General features: G+C 36.7%; 1 protein-coding gene and 1 non-coding gene across 33 annotated transcripts in view; both read right to left on the bottom strand.

Moving 5' to 3' along the window:
- Positions 1-2675: 2675 nt before the first annotated feature.
- SNCA (synuclein alpha) overlaps positions 2676-25190 on the bottom strand; it is a 119599-nt gene continuing 97084 nt past the window's right edge. For 16 of the 32 annotated variants that reach the window (XM_070612658.1, XM_070612626.1, XM_070612635.1 and 13 more), the window contains 3 exons: positions 6666-6749; positions 4319-4422; positions 2676-3898 (listed from right to left, as the gene is read on the bottom strand). In XM_070612658.1, the coding sequence (XP_070468759.1) occupies positions 3829-3898; positions 4319-4422; positions 6666-6749 (258 nt within the window). In that variant the 3' untranslated portion in view covers positions 2676-3828. The remainder of the gene's footprint in view (positions 3899-4318; positions 4423-6665; positions 6750-25190) is intronic. The other 16 variants (XM_070612643.1, XM_070612649.1, XM_070612647.1 and 13 more) reach the window with 1 other exon arrangement.
- Positions 22578-22680, bottom strand: LOC139082687 (U6 spliceosomal RNA). The gene has a single exon (XR_011538898.1). It is a non-coding gene; the product is annotated as a U6 spliceosomal RNA (small nuclear RNA).

Here is a 25190-nt window from a genome sequence, read left to right as displayed (position 1 = left end):
TTTCATAAGGTTCATAAGAGAAGCTATCCCAGTACATATAGCTGCAGGATCAACTTTGGAAATCCCCTATGCGATCCTGCCTGACTTTAGAAGTCTATTGTAGCAAAACTTAGAGGCTTAAACTCAGGCTCTTTTTGTGTGTGTGTGAGGAAGATGGGCCCTGAGCTAAAATCTGTTGCCAGTCTTTATCTTTTTGCTTGAGGAAGATTGTCGTTGAGCTAACATCTGTGCCAATCTTCCTTTATTTTTCATGTCGGACGCTGCCATAGTATGGTTTGATGAGTGGTCTATAGGTCCATGCCCAGGATCAAAAATCGCAAACGCTGGGCAGCCGAAGTGGAGCATGTGAAGCCAACCACTACACCACTGGGCCAGCCCCACAAACTCAGGCTTTTTGAAGGGAGGGTTTTTTAACTGCTTCCAATATACCATCAGTGCTACTGGATTTAAAATAATCAAAGATACTGTTGTAGCAGCAAAGAAAAATTAAAGGAAATCTTAGATATATAAGAGATATTGGAACTAAAATAATATTTGAAATAGTTTTAGTGTTATATCTATTCTATTGCATTTGGATTCTTCAGATCTAGGCTTACTTTAAGGATAAAAAATAGCATTACTGTACCAAAAAAAATACTCCCAGAAAATCAAAGCTTATTATAAAATGTTAACGTGTTATTTAAAAATATAAATTCTTTTTTGTGTGTGTGAGGAAGATTGGCCCTGAGCTAACATCTGTGCCAATTTTCCTCTGTTTTATGTGGGATGCAGCCACAGTATGGCTTGACAAATCGTGCTAGGTCTGTGACCAGGATCTGAACCTACGAACCCCAGGCCACTGAAGTGGATGGCATGGACTTAACCGCTACACCACTGGGTAAGTCCCTAAAAATATAAATTCTTAATTCATGGCTTTTCCAATTTATTCATTTATAAATTGTCACTGCATTACTAAATATGTATAATTGAAAATCCTAGTTATACTTTATTATATATACATATAAAATATATACATACATATGTTATATATATAGGCTATTTGACAGAAGGCAAGTGCCCATGATTCAACAGAAAATATGACAAAGTTTGCCTTACTGTTGCCTTATGTAATGTTATTACATTAATTTTTTTTCCTTCTACTGAAAATAACAGTTCCATCATCAGGATATGCATAGTTTTGTTATGAGAAAACATCAATAAGGAATCAGTGGCAGACTAATTTCTCCTAAAATTAGAAATATATTTCCATATATATAAGTACCACTTATTCCAGACATAGACATCTAAAGAAAAATAGAAATATACTTGTAGTTATATATAGAAAAGAGAGGCCACTACCTCATTCCCTAGACTTCTGGAGAGTTCTCTTACATGGTTGTATGTCCTCTCCCTGAGAGACAACATGGCCCAGGGGCTGAGAGAGCAGACGGTGGTCATATATTGATTGGGACTCCGCCAGTCAATGTGGCTCTGCCACTTACTAGCTGTGTGGCTATGAGAAAGTGACTTAGCCTGCCGGTGCCTCAGCTTTCTCATGTATAAAATAAGGATAACAATGGAATGTCTTAGGACTGTTTTGAGAATTAAATGAGATAATATTGATAAATCACTTACATCTATTCTTGACACATAGTAACAAAAAAAGTATTTCCAGTTCCAGGGAGAACACACAGGGAAATGCCATCCCTGTTGCAGTCCTGCCCAAGACAGAAAGAACATACTGGGATGAACCCATCCCAGAGAAAAACAGAGCCATCAGTGGGTGGACAGAGGAGTCTATCAAGTTTGCGGTTAGAAAAATGTTTGTATTCCTCAGTATGGATGTAGACAGCATTATCTCTGAGAATTAATGGTTGTCCTTGAGATGGGTGTGTGTGTTTTTAATCCACTAGTTACCTACTGGATGAGCCAGAAGGATGAGGAAACATTTGCATCTCACGCTGGTGGGGAGATTTTGAAAAAGATCCAACTTGGAATGCCAAACCACATATTAGACTGTTGTGCTGCCAATTGCATGCCACAGCCCACCCCAGCCGGTTTTGTTAAAGCACCATGGAGTCAGATGATGCTGAATAACTCAGACTTGGGGGAGTGATGTCTGCAAAATAAAGCTAGGGCCAGACTGACCCTCAGGCCACTTGTCAGGTGGATGTCTCAGCAGTGGATGGAGACAAGCTTCCTGAAAAGGCTTGGGTGCCTTACACAGCTTTTCAAGGGCTTGGCACAAGATAACTACTCCTGGTGTTTCTCTTCCCATGGTATTTTCTATGCATATATAGTACTACAAGGCTTTTTGTACAAAGATATTTTAATTTTCCATGTTATTTTCCTAATTAGGAACACTTATTAATGTACCTAAACGAAACAAGAGACTTACTACTTCTCTCCAATTTAAGACTACACAGGCAGCTTAACACGTGTCATAGTCTTCCCAATTAGGCAAAACAGGAAGTGTCTATGGTGATCATGCTTATAGTGCTTATACTCATTCCTCCTTCCTTCCTTGCCAATGCTCAATATACATCAAATTACTCATGATTACATGTAAACTGCCTAGCACTTCTAGAATGTTCTTTCTTAAAATTATACTTTCTACTGGTGACTTTAAAAATGACTGCCGTTTTTCTCCTGAATAATTAAAAAGACAAACCAAATAATTTTTCAATTAATTTATATAGGGTTTCATAGTCAAGTTTATTGTCAGCCGCCATGGGGAGTTAATGGATCTTCCCTAAAGAGAAAAACCTGTCCTAAAGAAGGATCCTGAAATTTATATTTTTAGCAGAATTTAAAGGAGTCCATGAAATTTTTATAAATCTGGAGAACTGACACTTCTTAAGGTGATTCTCTGGTAGTTCCCAGAGACGTCGAAAGGTATTTCCTGTGTGAAAAAAACGGATTTCTGATTGAAAAAAAAAAAACAAAAAGGAAATTCTGGGAATTCTGGGTTAAACAAATTTAACCAGGTTCCCTCAGAGCCTTTAATGTGCTAATGCGTCTTATGAATATGTAAAGGAGATGTAGTCAAAATCATTTCTTATACTCAGCATCCCATGGCACCCACTTTTTCAGTAGCCTCTACAGGCCCCAGTGCGCCTCAAAACATACTCTGGGCACTGTTGCTTCAGGGAATTCCCAGAGCAAAGGGTTAATGTTCCATCCCACATGTTTAACGCCTCTAAAATTCCTCCTCTTTCAAATGGCTGTCAAGAACTTTATATTTAAGTTAATTGTGTCAGTTCTCATTTCATGTTGCTTATAAACATGATTTTATTATTAAAGTGAGATGGGATTAAAAAATAGGGTTTTTGTCATGAGATCACATTTTAATTTTCACCATTTATATACAAATACAAGTTAATAAAACACATCACAAAACAGTAAAATTTCCTAGTTAATATTTATAGGTGCATAGTTCATGCTCACATGTGTTTAAGCATTGTATATATTAACAAATTTCACAACACATCATTCTTCTTAGAATCATTAAAAGACACCTAGAAATCTCACATATGAGAGTAAATCACAATTTCTTAACAACAGCAACAAAAAAATAGTGAAGATTTAGAAATAAGTGGTAGTCACTTAGGTGTTTTAAATTTGTTTTAATATTTTAGATTTGAAGCCACAATATCCACACAGCGCACAAGGACCCTGCTACCATATATTCACTTCAGTGGGAGGGAAGCACCTAAATGCTGAGTAGGGGCAGGTACAGACACTTCAATCACTGCTGATGGAAGAGTTCAGAATACACTGTAGAAACTTTGGGAGCATGTCATGACTGGGCATGTTGGAACTGAGCACTCGTACAGGATGGAACATCTGTCAGCAGATCTCAGGGAAGTGGGAGCAAAGATATTTCTTAGGCTTCGGGTTCATAGTCTTGATACCCTTCCTAATATGAGGAAAATCAGAAAGACAACATCCAGCGTTAGTGCAAGTCATCAGGAGTCAAGGATTTAGGGCAAACGAGATAGGACATGGCCCACCACTTTGAATAAAGGTTATACTCAGCAGTTCTGGGAGTATTCTGCTACACACAATATAATTTTACTTTTAATAGTTTTGTCTTCCTGTCAAATATAAAAGTGAATTTTGCTGGTGGTCAGAGTTAGGGTGTCTGAATTCTCCTTGCAGATGTGCCGTTTATCAATTGTATGATGTAGTCCTGTAGGACAAATTAATTGCTCTATCTTGCTCTCAGTTCCCTCAACCGTACATTGTGAGAGCCAGATCAAGTGGCCTAAAAGGCCTCTTCTAGGGCTAAGATGCTCTAATTCTTAGAAGGAAATGAAGACATTTAAAGGCAAGTTACATTTTCTCTCCTTTCACTCTCCCAGTGGAAATTTCTTCTTCATTCATGGCTTCAATTGTTCCTTCTATTCCAAAGCCCAGCCCCATACAATATATGGGTAACATCTACAATAAAAATATGAATGGCCTTAAGTACAGTGGTCAGATTGGCCCTGTTAAAGAACAAGTAGAATGATATCAGGATCCTGCTTAAAAACAAACATACCTTCAATAACTCAAGTTACTTTCTGAGTAAAGTACAAACTTAAATGGCAAGGTTGTTCTAGTACTCTACCAGTTGTCTTTGACCCATCTCTGTGGCCTTAATCTGTCACTCTTCTCTGTTCCCTAAGCTTGAATCCTATTGAATTACTCACTGTTCCTCAGACACCTCCTTCTGCATTCTCAGATGTGCGCGCCTTCACTTCTGATACTCCCTTGTGCTAGAATGCGCTCTCTTCAGTTTGGCCTCTCCTAACTCCCATCCCTCCCACTCAGATCAACACCACCTCTTCTATAGAGCTTCTCAACAGATATAAACAGATCCTGTAAAATACTATACTTTTTTGTATATCTTCTATTTTTGTGCCTGTGATATCTGGTACATAGAAGATAGTCAATAATGTTTGCTAAAGGAATCATGATGGATAAATAAAGGAATAAATTTGTATTTGTTTTTATCAAACCTACCAGATTGCAAACTCCTTGTGTCCTGGTACTATCAATTACTCTTCTCGTATTTTCTATAGTGTTTAGCATTGTGCCCTGCCTAAAAAGACCCAAAAATATTGGGAAAATCTAATTTGGTAAAGAAACAACTTAATCTCAATTTCTATAAATGAGATTATTATCAATGTGCCTTTTTTAAAAAATAAATTGAGGGCCAATCTATTTTTTTTTAAGGTATGCTTTTTGGTGAGGAAGATTGGCCCTGAGATAGCATCTGTTGCCAATCTTCCTCTTTTTTGTTTTTTTCCTCTCCAAAGCTCCAGTACATAGTTGCATATCCTAATTGTAAGTCATTCGAGTTCTTCTATGTGGGATGCCACCTCGGCATGGCTTGATAAGCTGTATGTAGGTCCATGCCCAGGATCCAAACCAGCAAACCCCAGGCTGCCAAAGCAGAGCATGCGAACTTAACCACTGGGCCATGGGGCCAGCCCCTCAATTTGCCTTTTAACGATGCCATAAAGAATACACAACCTAACTCTACAACACACTTTGATTTTTAATGAAGTAATAATACATTTTCTTTGCCTGTGCTATCTGGTTTTTGTATCAGGGTAATATTGTCCTCATAGAATTAGTTGGGGAGTGCTTCCTCCTTGTCTACTTTTGGAAGAGGAATTAATTGGTATTAATTGTAATTAATAGGTATTAATTATTCGCTAAGTGTTTGGTTTTTTTCCTTAAGATTGGCACCTGAGCTAACAACTATTGCCAATCTTTTTTTTTTTTTTTAATGCTTTATCTCCCCAAATCCCCCCAGTACATAGTTGTGTATCTTAGTTGCAGGTCCTTCTAGTTGTGGCATGTGGGACACTGCCTCAACTTGGCCTGATGAGCGGTGTCATGTCCGTGCCCAGGATCTAAACCAGCGAAACCCTGGGCCGCTGTGGCGGAGCGCGCAAACTTAACCACTCAGCCACGTGGCTGGCCCCTGGGTAGGTTTTTTTTAAACAATAATTCAGTCTTGTTATAGGCCTATTCAGATTTTCTATTTTGTCTTGAGTCAGTTTCATTCACTTAGAAGCATTTTCTAATTTCCCTTGTGACACATTTTCTATTAAAGAAACTTTTATTCAAATTAAAATAAAATTGTCAAATTATGCTGTTTAAAACACTAGACTGAAATATATCAATTGTTGCAAACCAAGCATTTATCCTCTTTCTACTGTATAATTTTGGTAACTTTTATTTTACTATGCAAATATCCCACTGGAAATGTATGGCAAATAACAATAGCTTTCTTTTGTCATTCAGTTGATTTCTCCAACCTTCCATTTGAGAATTTATTTTATAATATAAGGATCTAATAAGATAATTCTCTATGCGGGGATCGGCAAACTTTCTGTAAAGGGCCAGGCAGTAAACATTTCAGGCTGTGTGGGCCACATCTGGTCTCTGTTGCTGCTGCTTCCCCGCCCCCCGCCAACACTTTACAGATGTAAAAACTCTTCTTAGTTTGTAAGTTGTCCACCCAATCCATGTCCTGGATTTGGCCAACTTGTGCATCTAGAGAGAAAATCATTCTGAGGATAAACATAAGAGAAATCTGTCAGTGACAGATTTTTGGTACTGCTTATAAGAAAGACCCAACTTGAAGTCCTAAACTTTATTCTCACAGTTTTACGTATATAAACTTTTACCTCAGAAGGCATTTCATAAGCCTCATTGTCAGGATCCACAGGCATATCTTCCAGAATTCCTTCCTGTGCGGCTCCTTCTTCACTCTAATATTTAAATGGAAAGCACAAAAAGAATATCATGGGCACCATTTCTCACTTTTTAAAATCAAATGTATTTTGAAAACTTCTTATATATAACACCGGCGGGGATGCTGTAAAAATAGCACTCCTTAATATTACTGCTGGCGCTCTCAACCATACAATGCCTTTGGGAAAACATTGTGGTGGCATGTGTTATTAACCCTAAAAACATATGAATTTTTTCCCCAAGTAATTCACTACCCAGGAAATAGTCCAAAGTTGTAGGACAAAGATGTTTTTCACAGGATGTGGTAGCAATAACTCTTTTAACTAGGCAGAGCCAATGACATCATTAACCCTCTCTTACTATTTAGATAACTTTTAGTGACCATTAAGTATGAGGAAAATAAGGTAAACTTCCTATTTAACTGACAAGTAGAGATTTATTTTTCTAACCTAGTTTGTTAGAAGATTTTATGTAGACTGAACAAATAAATGTGACAGAACTGTCATTTGATTATCAGAAACGAGGTGCTACTGTATAAATAAGACTAGCGAATGTTACTAGATACGTATGTGCGTGTATTTGGGCATGTTTATGTACATCCTTCACAGTTTAGCCAAGTAACGTTGGATGTTCCTTGTGAATTCATTGGCTAGATTGATCATATATTGGGATCAAGTGAAATCTATCTCTGTTAATTTAAATATTGATTCACTCAGGTTGCAAGTATAAAATAACCACTTGTTTAAAAAAGTATATGCTTTCTGAGCATGCATTTATCTAGTCCTTTTAAAACTGCACTTTTTAATTTCTACTGTTTATGAAGTATGTATCACTTATTTTGAACTAAATATAAGGCATAAAAATTGCACTCATTTATGTAACTACTATACTTTATATATTCTTGAGAAATTATCTTAAACAAAAGTTTAAAAGAATTATAAAATTGGCTTACTTGTGGGCAAGAGTTTGTGAAACCATAAAGGAAATGCAAATATAATATTACAAGAGAGATCAAATAAGTGAGGAGACGAAAAGTAAGCTACAAGAATAAAGACATATAGATAAAAGGAAGCAAGAGAGAAAAAATGGAATAAGATGGAGGATGAAAAATCAAAGATGAACCTCAGGATGTTCAATAACCATCAACACGTCACAAGAATAGGCCTATACTTTCAGAAAGCTTTACTCACTAAAGGAATATATATATTGCTTTCACAAATATGACTGCTTGGCTTCTTAAGTGTTCTCTCAAGAATGAGAGTATTGATTTGATTAAAATAAAAATACATTAATATTAATAAATTATCATAACTACTGTAAAAATCTGATAAATATCTGAAAAGCAATAGGATATATTGGAGTATATGAGGAAGCCATTTGGTTTAAAACTAATTTGGTCTGTCTGACCTTGTTTTTCCAAAAGGGCACGATGTGGCCTGTTGAGCATGCATGGTACATCTGCTTTAAACATTTACTATGTCCCAAAGCCAAGAATGATCCCCTTTAATATAGGGATGTAACTTCCCCCCATACTGGCATTTCTTTAAGGACAAGCATCTCTTTCCGGAAACTAAGGAATAATTACTGATCTGTTGTGCTCACCTTGTGACCACTGACCACCGACCTGCTGTGCCAGCTAAGCATCTCATGACAGTAGTAAAAGAGATATTCCTGTCATATGTGATGCATGCTCTTTGTTCCAAGATGGTATATAACCACTCTGAACACCCCACTTCTTTGGTGCCCTTGCTTCTTTAGGGAAGGAAGGCCCTGGGCTATAGACTTCAAACCTGGCTCATAATAAACTCACCCCAATTTTGATTTATAGATTGATTATGGATTATTTGCATCAACAGATCTTAAATAACCGTATTACATTACATGAAGTGGAAACAGTTCACAGAACTCCTATGAGGCAGATTATCCATAGCCACATCTTCCCAAGGAAACTTGGGCTCAGAGAGGTTTAGTAATTTACTTAAAGTCAAATTGGCAGAAGTGGCTCCTGACTGTGCTCTTAACCACCACCCTGAGTTTCTCCAAGAGTTTCGGCATTCAAGATGTTTTCTTTAATTGAATCATCTATAGACTTCAGTAACTGAGAAACAGGACATTCTATTGTGTCCTTGACTATACCCAGTCAATTTCTTTAAGACCTAGTCAAGAGTCTATTCCTAGTAAACAAAATTCTCATAATTTGATTGCTGAAATCCATCAAAGAAATTTATTCACAAACCTTCTATGCTCTATGGGGCCATTACATCTTATATATTACAAAAGTTTACCCAGAGGGAAAACAAACAAACAATATTAGTTAAAGCACAGGTGAGAACTGTCTTTATCAAAACACTGATGAATCACCTGCGCATATTAAGAACCAACGAGGATGAAGCGGCAGTATAAAAGGTAGGCTTACGCTTGTGATGATTCCCACAACATAAGGAGCCAAAATTCTTTAAGAACAGGGATAACTGATATTCAGTTTCCTATTTTCTATCCAGTCCCGTGCTGCAATAAAATTTCACCGTCCCGTCCTGCCCCTCACACATAACCTGTTGTCCCTAAATCTTCACCAAAGTTTGCTACACAGTGGTCAGAATAGGATGTTGTAGGACAAGAAAAGCATAGCAGGAAATAGGTTATTTCATGAAAGAATTTAGAACCAGAATTGACTAGGAGAAATGTAGTCTCAGGAAAACCATCAAGCATGTATTGCCTTTCCTGTATGAACTGTACCTTAGGGTACACAAATAGTTGATGAGTACAAGTTCTTCTTTATAGATGTAATCTAGCTAAGGAAGGAAAGGTAGAATTAGGGAAGGAATCTAGCCAATGATCATCAGTGGCTGCTAAGGTGACATGAAGAGATATAACCACATTTTGTGCCCCCATCGGAAGTACACATTGCCACCTATAAGATATCCTTGCCAAACATTTGAATTTGACTCACATCTAACTATCACTAATCTGACAGTTTACAGCAAATATAAGGGGCTGAAGAATGTGTTCATATCATTAGATGCAATCAACAAATTTCTGACTGTGGGAGACGACACAGGACAAATAACACAGCTAGTTCAACAGGTAAATTGCAAGGAAAAGAAAGGTTTAAGGAAATCTCTATATCAAGGCCTGGAGAGAGCATCAGAAAATTGCAACTTAAGAACGTTATTTTATTCTTCTTTGGATCCTGATTTAAGCAAATATGAGAAAGAAATGTGAACAGTGACTGTATATTTAATAAAGAGTTATGTTTATTTTTTGAGTATGATAATATATTAGAGTTTTGCTTAAAAAAAAGAGTCCTTAACTTTTAGAAATTAAATAATTGAATATTTAAAAATCAAATAAGATATCTAGGTATTTGGTTTGAAATGATCCAGGTTTGGGTGGGAAGAAATGGGTGGAGTATAGAAGAAACAAGAGTCTATTACTTGATTGTTGTGAAAAATTAGACCTATGCAAACAATAAATTTTTTAAAGTGTATGTTTATTTCAATAGTTATTCTCTAACTCTAATACATTTTTCTGAATATGATTATGTGATCTAAATTTGTCAACTCCATGATATTAATAGATTTTTAAGCTTACTAAAGTATTTGGCAGCTATTCCAAGAGAGGATATTACAAGTAACAATTTAGACAATCACCAGATATCATTTTATCCATATACCTGTATATTCACCATTTTATAATCCTCTGTCTAAAAACATTGAGTGTTTTCTAGAAAGATCTCAATAAATTTTGATTTGAACTCCAATTTAGAACTGTGCCTAATTACGCTTTGAGTGTTATAAAAAAGAATAAAATTTTGTATCTTATGGATATTAATAACTTGTTTTCAAAACATAATCATATCTGAAAATATGAAGTTCAGCTTCTATTCATTTTACCGCAAAGAAAAAAAACCCAGTATAACAAATGTCGAACACATTCAAACAACTTGTTCCCAAGTTTTCATTATAATATTTCAAGCCAGAATATGTTAGGGTAATAAATTGTATGGGAAAAATGTCTGGATTATGATATATGCCTGCAAGTTTAGGAAGAGAACTTGTGTGCAAGGTTCCAGAGTAGACAGAGTAAGAGAACACCTTTTTTCTCTCTGATAGGCCCTATCTCCAGAATAGCTCTGGTTTCCTTTTTCAAGTGGGATTGTTTTATGGAAAATGAAAGAGGGTAAGTTTAGCATCTTATGTCTACATATGACTCATGGAAAGAAAAACGGTTATCAAAATATTATAATGGGGGGCCAGCCCGGTGGCGCAGTCGTTAAGTTTGTACCTTCTGCTTCGGTGGCCTGGGGGTTCGCCCATTCAGATCCTGGATGCGGACATGGCACCGCTTGGCAAACCATGCTGTGGCAGGCATCCCACATATAAAGTAGAGGAAGATTGGTACAGATGTTAGCTCAGGGCCAGTCTTCCTCAGCCAAAAAGAGGAGGATTGGGAGCAGATGTTAGCTCAGGGCTAATCTTCCTCAAAAAAAATTACAACAGAGTGGCCCTCCATTGCTAATAAGGAAAGGCATGGACTTAGAGGCTGTAGGGAGCAGAAATGTCTGGGGCTTACCTCTCTCACTCTAAAAAACAAACTCAAGTTCTTTTTAAATGAACCTGTTATGTCAAACAGCTGATACATAACCAATTACCAACTGATGCTTGCCTAGGCTAAAGTTGTCTCTAAAATGGACCATGAGATGAGGCTTCACTGCTATGACTTTGTTGGGAAGAGCAATTCCAGGAAGTGAAAGTGAGGGGAGAGGGAAGCTTGCCAAGGAGGAATGAGAAGCAAAGCAGCATGGGGAGAGTCCCAGCTGACGGCTCAGCCCGCTTTAGGGCAGGGCCTGGAGAGCCAGCCAATGTGCTGTGGCATCAGAGGACACTGGTGCAGCCTCCCTGACTCTCAGCACCTCTGACAGTCTTTCTATTGGCAATGTAGGGGGAGAATTCCCTGGATGAAAAACTTTCATATTTGGAAAACAGAGTAGAGCTTGTTTCCTTGCTCAAATTCTGATTCAAAAGGCAACCAAATTTCATTAACTTTGCTTATTTGTCCTTAATGTCATTAATTTGTCATTAATGTTTCACATTGTTTTAACTTTTGGTTAGCATACTTACCTTTATGAATACTACTATATACATACTATTGCATTTTATTTCATGTTTTAAGCCATATTATATGAAGATATGTTTAAAAACAAGACAACAGGCTCAAAATGGAGTTGCTTATGCTAAGCCCACGTCACCAAACTGAGACTTAATTACAGTTTCTCCTCTTCCAGAAATGCAGTCTTAAAACTGTCAATCAGAAATCGTCTGATCAACACTAGTTAGTAATCCTATAGACCCCTGCTGTCTCCTAAAGGAAAGTAGGCTTGCAATAACCAACTTGGTTTTTTGCCTAGCATAATTTCCTTGTTCCCACTGCCTTCTGCCTATAAAAGTCTTTGTACAGCTCTTCAGAGCTCTTTTCTATCTGCCAGATGGGATACTGCCTGATTCCAATCAATTTTTGCTCAAATAAACTCTTAAAATTTTTAATATGCCTCAGTTTGTCTTTTAACAGTTCTGGTGTCAGAAGAGGGAAGGAACTGAAGGAGACACCTGAAAGCCCTTAGGAGCAATGAGCAACCAGGCATAGGGACCTGGTGAGCCCCTTGAACTTGCTGTTTTCCTACTGTCTCTGGAGGTCATGGGTAAGTCCCTTTCAGAACCTAGCTCTGAAGTTTTTGCACTATGAGCTTTCGAACTTTGAGCATTTCTTTCTCTGGACTGGGCCTGGAAACCTGCCAGAGCTGGACTGGGTCTGACTTAAAAGCTGGAGTGGGTCCGGGGTCATACTGGGTCCAACTTAAGCTGTACTGGGTCCAGCGTGAGGCTTCCATGAAATAAACTCTTGTTTTAAGGCCGAACAAGCAGGTTAACCTTGCCAAAGATCATCTTAAATTACAGCGGCCACAGTGGAGAACTTTTAACCTAGATAAGTTTATCCATTTAGGAGGTACCCTAGAGAAAAAGGGGTCTCAGCCAAGCACTCATCAAAAAGGGTAGAGGGATATTATTTTTCCTCCTCTCCAGTTTCTGGTGACCAGGATGAGACCCACTGGGATACCCACTCACTCCAGAGCCTGCAGAAGAGATCCCAGGAAAATGGCAGAAGCCAGCAAAGAGTGAGGATTCTTAGAAAAGTCAGCTCTCGCAGATCCCGATCTGTGGTGCCTGGTCAAGAAAGAATGGCAAAATTTCACACTGCCCCTTCCTTTCCAAATTCAGACTGGCAGGTCAAAAACATTTGTAAGAATTAGATCTTTAATTGTGACTCGTGAATTTGCTTTCAGGTAGCTATTGCTCATCGATCCTTGCTATTCCAGGGACAGCCACTGGCTTCTTGTCTGTCTCATTTTGTGTCCTGAGAACTTGGCTTGGCAACCCTCAGGTTAAGGTCCCTAAAAATAAGGTTGGATAGAAATGTGGGTTGTACTCCACTGTGGCTGGGGTCCGACCAACAGTTGCCAGCTCCCAGAGGAATTGTCTAATTCTTTCTTTTGGCTACTTTTGGGAGTGGCTCTGGTTCTTGGGAGGGTAGTACCTTTTGCACCCTCTTTGAGGAAACCTCTTGCATCCACAGGGTTGTGCAATACTGCCAGGAACATTTACTGTTTGTCCCGGCTGAAACCTGACAAGGTAATCAAAGGGATATATATTTAGTAGTTCTATGGTCAGAAGTTGGCCAAATTGGAAGCTGATACTCAGATCTAGATAGGAACTTTTTCTTAGGCCTCCTTCGATTATCTAACATGAGACTATGTACCCAGAGGGAACATTCTGAATTCTCTGTGGAAGGATTTAATAAAACCTTCCAAGACACACAACTCTAAATCTAGAACATAGCAATCTTTTGATTTTATCTTAGTTGAAGATTTTCTTTATGATATAAAGAAGCAAATTGAAGATAATATAGTTGAATTGGTGGGTCTGCCTCTTGATATCATTCAGGTTGCAACCCAATTCTTTGAAGAATTAAAAACAATGTACTTGCCTTACAAATCGAGTCTTTATGAGAAGAGAAATGGGGCTCTGGAACCAACTCAATGCCCACTTATCCTTTTTACCAACCCCCAAACATCCCCTATATATCTCAGAAGGCTTGCTGATATGGTAAAAGATATGGAGCTAGGGAAGAAGTCCTTCTTGGTGGAAATTTCATTCTTTCTCTGTGCCTGGAACCAAAGTAATTCTTATCAGAAGGAGAAAATAAAGAGGAAAGGCTATTTTGTAAACTAGGCTTTTGAAAAATCTTAAAAGTTTCTTTCACAAATATTAGTAAAAAGCTTTAGCCATCTAAGTAGGCAAGCTTAACTTATTCCACTTACCAGGAATACAATTTGGATCCAATTGTGGTTTTGTAAACCAGTGAGTTTTGCATTACTGTACCTGTCTCATGGCTAAAATTTTTAAACAAAAGCTATAAGATCTCTATTTGTATTGGTCTATAGGTTTATGTATGTCTATGTATGTTTGCTATAAATGTGGGATTTTTTTTCTACCTATGGATCATATTGCCAAATTAATTTGCAAAGAGTTCTATTTAATTGGCTTAAAGACAAACAAGCAATTATATAATCAAGTATGCTCTCAGAAATATAAAAACACCCAAATGTTTTCAAGTTCACATGATCTAGGATAATCTTTGGTAGTTTAAAGCTAGTTTAAATTTGTTGGATTAATTAAAACAGGTATGTCTTTAGAGTTATCAGCATCAAATATAATACTTTTATTCTACCTAGGTTAACAAAAATTAAACAAGGTCATGTTGTCTCTGTTACAGAATTTTCAGCAAGAAAGATAACTTAAGATGATGGTTAGCTGTTTAATATTTCATGAAATTTTCATGATTAATCTAATCAAAATTGTTAAGAACAAGTAAATTAGATACAAAATAAAAGTTTATAAATGGTCTTTTCAACAATAATTATGCTTTATGGTATGTCTACTTAAAAATGGTTTCCAGAATCTTTTTGCTAACTTGAAACCTTAAAGTTATACTGAGATTAGTTAAATAATGGATATTCATTGAATATCTAGATCATTTCCAAATAATACAAAATACTGAAGCATTAATTATTGATCATAGGTTTACCCACTTTTGGCCTTCCTTTTACAGAGAAACTAAAGATATTGGGTCTATTAGTAAACATGTTTTGTGCCACCTTGAAAAATTTACTATGAGGAAGAATGTGCTTCTTAGAAAATATTAAATGTACTTATCAATTTGCCAGTCTACAGAATGCTAGTGTAACAGATAGTCCACAATTACTTACTTCTTAGTTTTCACTAGGAATTAAGGATTCAAGACTTTACAAATTAAGAATATAAGGTTTAGGAATTCTAATCAATATGTTATTCAAAATATTTAGGAGTAACAACAGTGAAAGGAAACAACTGCCCATGAAAAGTACATAAAGAAAGTAAAACGATTAATTGTTCCAGAAGGAGAAAGAGGAAAAAATCTGAATAGATGTAAAAACGTTGTAGAAGGTTTATGGAAAAGGAATCCTGGGAAGGGAATTTTATGTGTGGTCAAACTGGCTAATATTGGAATGGATTTATTTAAGTTTTTAAAAAATGACTTTTAATATCAAAAGTACAATGGTGCCAAATTAGAATTTGGTTTTCTCTCTGTTCAAAGAACAAAGTTTTCTTAGATTATTGGTCTGCTCTTAATAAGAAATTGGAAACAAAGAAAGGCTTTTCTTTACTTTTTAAGTAACTCTCTTGGACAGCAAAGATTTTGTGTCTTACCAAAAAATAACCTACTGTGCTTCACATTGTCTTTTTCAGGTCTTTGATTACTTAAGAGGGCCCAGTCTTCTCAATATTAAGAAAGCTAAGTTTTGTTCACAACTATGTAACCTTTTGTATTTGCTTTTAACATCTTCTATTGTCACTCTGGTCAAACAAGTAATTAAGTATTATTTCATAATGATCTGTGATACTAACTAATCAAATGTTCAACCCTTTTGACATTTTCTCAAAATCAGATTCTAAATGGACTCTTTCTGATCTCAAATCAACTTTGAGATTCCCAGAGGGCCCTTGGAAAATCTCAGAGAATTTGTCTCTTACTTTGTAAAAGAGAAATGTAAAACTAATTGGGTTTATTCGGTATGTTAAATTACATGGGAAGCATTGTCAAATAAGTGATGGTAAATCTTCTTAGGTTATATGGATATATATGGATGCATGTTATTAATATTTACTCTAGAAATTGTATGAAATTCCTAAAACTCTGATATGTCCTGATATGTTATTAGTCATATATTGCAGTTATTATCTTAAAATGTTATATATCACAGAAATAACCAAATTTCCTTATCAATTCCATTATAATGAATTCCCATCAGATCTTTAACCATGGGCATTTTTAAGTCTTTCATCACTTACAAACAGTTATTGTTTTACTCTGATGCTTTTGCAGAAGTGAGATTCATGGGAAGGACCTACCAAGTACATTTGACCACTGACACTGCTGCCAAATTACATGGTGTTGAAATTTGGGTGCATATTTCACAACTGAAGAAGGCTGCATCTGACATCTGGTCCTGTGCAAATGCTGGAGACCCCAAAATCAAATTGATGGGGAAGAGAAGTAGCCAGCATTGAGGTAGACTGCTTCCTCCCAAGATGTCAGATCAAGAATGTTTCTTTCCAGTGCTCCTTCCCTCTCTGATTATCCTTTTCTTCATTCTTATACCATGAAAGTCTTTATGCTTCTTTTTCTACCTTTGCCTTGCTCTGGCCTGGAAAGATAATGCCATTGTTAACACATCTCAGGCCATTGCACAGGGGGGTAATTCAACTTCCAAATGACTGTTAGGTTTGCTACAATGCTGGTGATTCTATAGTTCTTCCTAGCACAAACCTCTCCCTGATTTCCAGTGCCTCTGTTTCTCTACAACAAACTCAGTCTTCTCTCTATCATGTCGGGCTCCCTAACCCCAGGGGTTCATTTTCCTGTCTCTGGTTAACAACTGCAAACCCTGGGAACTTTGCATACAGCCTCTGTACAAAGAAAGGGGCACAAGGCAAGGGTAACCAAAATAAAACTACCTGTGTGGCCTACAGACCCTTACATTTTACTGGCCTCCATGGCTGTCACCATTCCTGTCCCAAGATCTAGACTCAAATGGGAAATACCAGGAGGCATACATGATTCAAAATTTCTTTCCTTTGTCAGATCCCCTGGGGTCCTTGTTAAAAATGCAGGTTTCTAGGGCCCTGTGAATGTCTGATATGCTTTTCAGAAATCACTACCTGACGTCACCAGCTGTTTGTAAGTTCTGTGCCAACATTTGGTACAGAGGATAGCAACATAGTTGCTGTCAGTGTGAACACATAAAAAAAGCCTTTTTTTGTTAAATCTTCCATTTTGAAGTCTATGAAAGATTGTCAGTAAATGGTCAGGGTGTTCTAAATACTCTGAGAAGCAATACCTGATGATACTTATAGTAACAGGGCTTCATCCACTACCTGGCATCTACGCCTCAAGCACTCAGAGCATCAGAAGCACCCTCTTCCCCACTGTTTTTACACCACAAGATATTTTGGGTGGGACCATTATTTTACCGCACTGTGGAACAACATTAATCAACCCCAAATAACTCAGCACCTCAAACTGTTGGGGATGGAGGAGAGACAGTAACCTTAAAAATAAGGGAAGAAACTAAACAAAGAACTCCAATAAGAGGGGAAAAAACAGTTCAACTTAGCATTCATCTTAAAGAATCCAGTGTTTCTGATATGAAATCAAGCTCAGAACTCCTGTTTAAGTGCAAACAGCATAGACTTTTTAAAAATGTGCATATCATGTACTTTCCATCTTTAAAGGGAGAGGATATGATATGTGTGTAGATAGCATAATAGTGTATCCCACTAAGAGAAAAACTAAAAAATTTTTAGTTTATTGGAAAGCTATAAAACTAAAAAACTAAAAACTAAAAAATGAAGTTAGCAGGCATGAGAATCTTGTGTAAAAGTAAGGTTAAGAGGGGCTGGCCCCGTGGCCGAGTGGTTAAGTTCGCGCGCTGCACTGCAGGCGGCCCAGTGTTTCGTTGGTTCGAATCCTGGGTGCGGACATGGCACTGCTCATCAGACCACGCTGAGGCAGCGTCCCACATACCACAACTAGAAGAACCCACAACTAAGAATATACAACTATGTACCAGGGGCTTTGGGGAGAAAAAGGAAAAAATAAAATCTTTAAAAAAAATAAAAAAAATAAAAAAAAAATAAAAAAAAAAGTAAGGTTAAGATATATTCCATATATTCAATCTTTTGTTGTCAATTCTTAGTGTTCTAATGATGCCATTTGAGGTGGGGAGTCAAGGGCATCTGATTCAAAATCAGGTTAATTTTAATTTTTTTTAAACGGCTAAGGAATTTTATAAGGAAAAGAAGTTGAACAAAGTTTTAAAACTTTGGACAATGTCGTTTAACTTTTAAACCAAAACAATATATGTAGTTCAGAAATACCAATATATTTTGTCTTAATATTACGTATAGGAAATAAAAATATAAAAATAGTATAATGGCCATATTTATTAGTCACAGGCTATGAAGAGTGTATAAATGCATTGTAGTAATTAAATGCTATGACATGAGAAACCATGAAAATTGACATGTTCTGGTGTAACCAACACATACACAGACATACACACACTACACTGAGCCACTGATTATCTCTGGGGCTACCTTCTGAGACCATCTTGAATCCCCTAATTAGAAAGGGCAATTATAGCATATGATTTTCATTACAAATTACTTATGCCACAACAAGCAAAACCTAGCAAGAAGGCTGAGTGAAGATGCGGCTCCTGCTAGGCTTTCTTATTGGTGAAGTGACCTACTCTTTTCATCAGCTGTGTTGCACATCTACTCAGATTGTGTCTAGCAAATTTACAACTTACTATGTCATCAACCATCTGAATCACTTGGGAAAAGTCAAACTGATGAACACCATAAGTCATATAGTAAAGACATTGTACTATATATAGTTCATACCGACAAGGAACCTTTTCCGATTGAAAATGCAAATTTATTTTAATTAAGTGATACTTTTAGAGAAACAGTCTTACATAGAAATAATATGTATTTAGAGCCATTCATGCTCTACTTTGGATAATCTATTAGCATATTACTCATTTGCTTGCCTTTTGCCTTTCTAACTATTTCTTTAGTCTTGGTAAGCCCCTCAGAGAGAAAGAAGGATGAAGGGAACAGATGAAATGAAAACTAGTTTATTTGACTGCTTTGAAAAGGTTTGGAAGTGGAGGAGAGAGTAAAGTCAATACATGAAATCTATTTTGGAGTTATTTTTGGATGCTATTTATCACTATTAGCCTCAAATCCAGTTTTAAATACATTCCACCATAAATTACAAAATAACTAGTCTATAAATCAGGAATCAGTGTGAAATCACTTTATAGAAGAAATTTTCCTTATATAGTAAAGAAGTAGTAGTTTATCTTAAATCCTCATTCTCTTTGGTAAGCATAACAAGCAGCTCAGTGACTGCCATATTTCTGACAGTGCCATGTAATTAGCTGACTCACCTAATAAGACTTCAGAGCAGAGTAACATTGCCAGCTGTTTTTCCTGTCACATGGAATATAGAACTAGTTGCAAATACTAACATACAATGGGAAGTCTGGGAATAAACTATTTTCAGTTTTCATGTCTAAAGATTAATCCTCCTCTTCCATTAATGAAAAAAACCACTACTCTATATGTTTAAATATATATTTAAAGTTGATTATTTCAAGTTTGCCTAGATAGGATTCTTGAAGATCAGCCCCTTGGGGAGTGATTGAATAAGACATCAGAATAGAAGTGGGTCAACCTGAGAAAGAGCTACTCTTGTCTTGAGCTCGGAAGCAGCCAGTCATTTCAGCTTTGCAAATGCATTGACATATGGAGGCAAGTATTAAAACTAGCAACTAGGTGAGGAATCAGTGGGGAGTGTAGGCTTTGACAAAGAAAGAGATAGAGAGCCTGCTTCTATATTTTAGGGAATTTAGTGAATGCTGAAAGGCTCCTGGGAAGAGGAAATTTGCTGTCAAGATCTTAGTGAGTCAAAGCCTAGGTGTTGGCTTTCAAAAATAGGTAGGAAACTGGTCTTAATATCTGACTGGGAGAAAATACTTCAGGCAAAACAAACTGCTCATACACAAAAGGGTGGATAGGACTAACAGGGCTCTAAGAGTGAAGGCAATAGCTTCGAGGCTAGTGGATATGAAACCCGGGAGAAGGATCTTAAAGAGCAAGATAAAGATGTGTCTTCTTCATCTAAGAGAGTAAAGACTAGGAAAGGGTATATAAAGTCAAAGCAGGAACAAGGACATTCAGGCGAATCTGGTAACCTGAGGTTCCAGGAGTCTCCTTATCGCTGGGAACAGATGCCAGTCAAGTGTAAAGGGCTTTCAAGATCGGGAAGGAAAACTCTTCAAGTGGATCCGAGCCTTCAAGTTGAAATATCTTTGTTTAGCATGTATGACAGACAGGAGGCCCTGAGGAGCAATGCCCCACAGACCTCAGTAGTCAATTTCAATAGCTGTTGCAATTATTCTACCCTGTAAATTCTTTCATTGTTAAGCTTGGTCACACAAGTTGTGGTCATTACTCGCTTTTGGTTACTCTGAATACCTGTATCCATGTCTCAACAATCTGAGATAAAGGGGAAACTGCTTACCAGATTATCATGAAAAAGAATGGGCTGGATGTATTCTAAGAAGGTCATTCAAATGAAATATTACTAAAATGCTTAATTTTCTGTCTTACTCTGACATGGAGTAACAATGATAGTTAAGATTTATTTAGGCCTTACTCTCTATTTGGTACTGTTCCAAGAGTTTCACATGCATTATTTGATCCTAAAAAATAATTTCAGGGCCAGCCCCGGTAGCCTAGGGGTTAAGTTCAGCACACCCCTCTTCGGTGGCCTGGAGTTATGTTCCCGGGTGTGGACCTCAACCACTCATCAGTGGCCATGCTGTGATGGCAGCTCACATACAATAAAAGAGGAAGATTGGCAATGGATGTTAGTTTAGGGCGAGTCTTCCTCAGAAAAAAAAAAATTCTGTGAGGATGTTACTATTACTAATTCTCTATTTTATCAATGAATGAGCAGAAATAGGCAGTCTAGCTCCAGAGTCAAACTCTTGGCTGTATTATGCAACATAATTTGTCATGCTTCTTGAACAAAACCTCTTATATACCAAAACATTAAGTTGAGCTGCTTACACAAGATGAAATTAAATTTCAAAAAATTAATACTCTCAAAATGCAATGTAAAATATTTTATGATTAAATATCCGAGCTATCTCTGTTACTACTTAGAAGTTTGTTGCTATTTTTATCAGAAAAAAATAAGAGGCTAAAAGAATTGCATATATGTGATATAGTTACAAGGGAAAAACCAGACAGAATATATTTTTTACTACATTGTTATTAAATCTGCAAACACTAGGTTGATTAACTTTTTGTTATAGGGAAAAATGGCTTACTATGAATTCAATGCAGAACATTTTTCTGGTTTAGACCTTTTCATTAGAGTGTGTTCTAACAGAATAAAGATGATAAAATTGTCAGAAATAAATTGGTCATTTTTTTCCTTAAATACATGGCACAGAAACTACAATTCTTTAGACTAGATTGAAATGTCATCACTTGAGTTTCTTTCTGCACTCCTTTTGACCAATTAATAAAACTTTTGCTTGGGTCACAGGACTTATCTTCCTTAGCTCACCACTGGAAACGGTAATCTCTCTCCAGCACCAAGTTCATTTTGATTATCACATTAAAATGTAATGGTCCATTAAGTCCATGGATGGATGTTACACTTAGTCATGATGTTTATTTGTTTATTTACCCTATCTTATTCCACAGAGAATTTGAAGGGGAATAAAAGATGATTTCTTCATCACAGCAAACGAACAACCTCTGCTTTGTCTAGTGTTATCTTTTTTCTTTCTTTATTTAAGCACTAAATGTTATTTGTGTTCTTTTAATTACTTTTAAAGCATCCATTATTTCGGGATTACATTATTGAACTGAATAAAGTAATACAGAGTTCTGTATTTAATTTTTTCAACCATTCTCCCTGCTTTAATTTGGTTCATTTATATCTCCCTTCGGTTTTTATTGAGTGGGGACTCCTGATTTCTGTATCAGAGGGAAAGAAACAAATATACACAATATTCTGTATTTACGATGCTGCAACTCTCTCTACGGTTGCAGTAGTTGGGTTGGGTGTGTGTGTGTATTAGAAACCATTATCAAGGATGATTCCAAATCTGTTGAGGAACTAAAACTGTGGTTCCACAAGCACTCTAAATCTTTGTTTCATAGTTCCCTCCCTCCGACAATTGTATACACTATTTGTTGTTTGGAAGACCTTGAGAAAATATGCTTTTAAAAGCATGGGATTTGGTGGCCAATTGACCTAGTGGCAGATAGTATCTGTGAGATTGTGAGCAATTTAGATGTCTCAACTGGAAAATGGTAATAAAACCTTTCTCAGACTGTTGTTGTGTTAAATGAGATGAATACATAAAACAGCCTATAATGACCAGTGCACAGTCATAATAATACCAAATATTTACTGAGCATCTACTAGGCCTTAGACTGTCTTGAGCACTTTATTTTTGTTATCTAAGTATCCCAATAAATGCATATACTGTCTCAATACATATCACCCACTGTTGTTATATTTTCATCTTATTGCTAATTTTATTTTAGCTTTTTTCTTTATTTTCATTAAAATATAGTTGATGAGAAATATTATGTAAAAATATGGAATGCTTCACAAATTTGTGTGTCTTCCTTACATAGAGGCCAGGCTAATCTTCTCTGTATCGTTCCAGTTTTAGTACATCTGTTGCCAAAGCAAGCATTTTTTTTTAAAGATTTTACTTTTTCCTTTTTCTCCCCAAAGCCCCCTGGTACATAGTTGTATATTCTTCGTTGTGGGTCCTTCTAGTTGTGGTATGTGAGCATGCTAATTTTTATAAAAGCTTTACTAAGAAAATATTGAAACAAAAAAAACTGTTTTAAGAATGGGAGCTTTTGCCTTATTTCATTGATTAGCTACATTTGACTCTCCAATGAACCTCGTGTTTTGCCTTTCTCTAACCGGGCCACAAGTCCTCCTCTTTGGTCTCTTTCCTTCAGCTGCCCAGAATACAGTGAAAACACTTAGTACTAAATGACAGACAGGCCTTGTTGTATCCTGAGCACATCCTAGTGACATAGATAAGAAGCAAATGCTACAAGTGCAGTGTTCTAATCATTTTTAACTGAAGACCTACAAGCAGAAGCAAAGCTATATTTAGACTGTACTGGGGGTGAGAAATATTCACAGTGCCAGTATTTGAAGATGAACATACCTTTTTTGATATCTATAACACTCAAAAAGAAGCATCTCTTATCCTTGCAAGGATATAATAATTACCTTCCCAAAATTGAAGTAAAACAAGATATATATTACAAGTCATGACCCTTCTCTTGTAGCCTCTTGGGTCAACCTCACAAAAGGGTCAGTAGTGTACCTGTGAAACTCTAGACTGCTCTGTCAGTCAACTACAGCCTTAACATAAGAAACACAACACAGAGGAAAAATATAGAACACTGAGATCTTAGAAACAGCAAATACCAATAGCGTAACAGTAGGATTTATGACAATAAGTCACAATAACTGGTAGCACTGTGACTTGCATCCAAAAATATGCAATATGTTTGGCTTTAAGGAGTTATAAGATTTTGGGAGGCAAATATAGAATTAACATTCTTTTGTACTGAGAATTGACATAATAATGATGATTTTTGTGAATTATTTATCAATAAGCACTTTGAAGTTATAATAAAACTATGATACAGAAAATGTTGTTTCTCTACTTCAGAGATAGAGGTTCCATAAATTTTGCTGCCAAATATGCAAGCTTATTGCCAATACCAACATACTCAACTAATCAAAAGAAAGTAATTAGCAGTATAAATCCAATAAACATACTTGTTACACATAGTGCATTATATTGTAGAATGTACAACATTATATAAGACACGGTCCCTTTACCTCAAGCAAACTCAAGTCTAGATAGATAATAAGAGATACGTAAAAGCAAGTAAAACACAAGGTAGTAAATGTGATACAGGGCAATAGGAAGGTAAATGTAAAATGTTCAGAATGGGATGAGATTACTTCTGGCTAGAGGAAACATCATTAGAAGAAGGTCTGAAAATCTTGGTCAGACTGGGAACTTCAGAGAGAGAACACATGGACAAAAACGTAGTGGTTGGATGTGATTTGTATGGTTGGAGCATAGGATGTGGGCATAGATGAGTGCCCTGAAAACTATTCAGTGCAGTTGGAACATTTGAACTGTTCTGTGTAGAATGCCAAAAAGTTATATAGCACAATTTTGTTTTAGGAAGAATGTTCTGGCAATGATGCACATAGCACTTTGGAAGGAAGAGAAGCAGAGATGGGTGGATCATGTAGGGGATTAGTCACAACAACAATCCAGAGAGACGTAGATGTGACTAGAGGAATGGGAGTGGAAATGGAGCAAAGTGATTGATTTTGTAAGATGATATAGAAGTTGAATGCACAGAATTTAGCAACTATTGTTCAAAAACCATGCTAAGTCTGAGATTTTATTCTACTTACAAGCTAACAAGTTAGCCTGCCACAGTTTTATGGATACTGGCCAAAGACGCAAGTGTCCTGGGTCAGAGACAAATGACTTTATTGTTCATGATAACGGCAGTAGCCAGAGTATCATCATTTTCTTGAGCTGATTCCCCCAAGCCCCACTTCCCTCAGGGAACTTCAGGTGAAGCCTACACAGCCAGTGTGTTGAAGAGGAGTCCATGCTAGGGAACCTGACTCTTTTATAACAGGCACTAAACATGTCTTTCCCTTGCTCCAGAAAGAGACATTATCTCTCACCAAGGCTGTAAGCATACCTGCCCTTTGCTTTAGAGGGAGAAACTATTTTTACCTTCCAAGGCTGTGGACTATACAAAAGTCCTTGAAATATAGTCTTAAACAAAAGGTAGTTAGTGCCTTGCTTGCAAAATGTGAAGAAATGCAAGACCCTGGGCCTCCCAACACTACTTGAATGTGGACAGATGACACAAGGACAACAGGTAAAAATGATTAGGTTTTGAGTTTCACTGACTAGAAAGATGGGGAATATTATTAGCAATAGAGAAAAAGAAAATAAAGTAGATTTTAGGGGCAAAGTCCCTTTTTCTTATGTTGAGTCTCAGGCGCTTCCATAAATAAATGCTGAAAATGAGACTAGAGTGGAGATTTCATAAATATAGATATACTTTGAATATTTACTCCATAGAGGTATTTGAGGATCTCATTAGAGTTCACAAAACTAAGAGAAAAAG

The sequence above is a fragment of the Equus przewalskii genome, chromosome 3 (assembly GCF_037783145.1).
Source record: "Equus przewalskii isolate Varuska chromosome 3, EquPr2, whole genome shotgun sequence".
In the NCBI taxonomy this organism is placed as follows: Eukaryota; Metazoa; Chordata; class Mammalia; order Perissodactyla; family Equidae; genus Equus; species Equus przewalskii.
The sequence above is the reverse complement of the archived record's forward strand: the minus strand, read 5'-3'. Positions and strand labels throughout refer to the sequence as shown.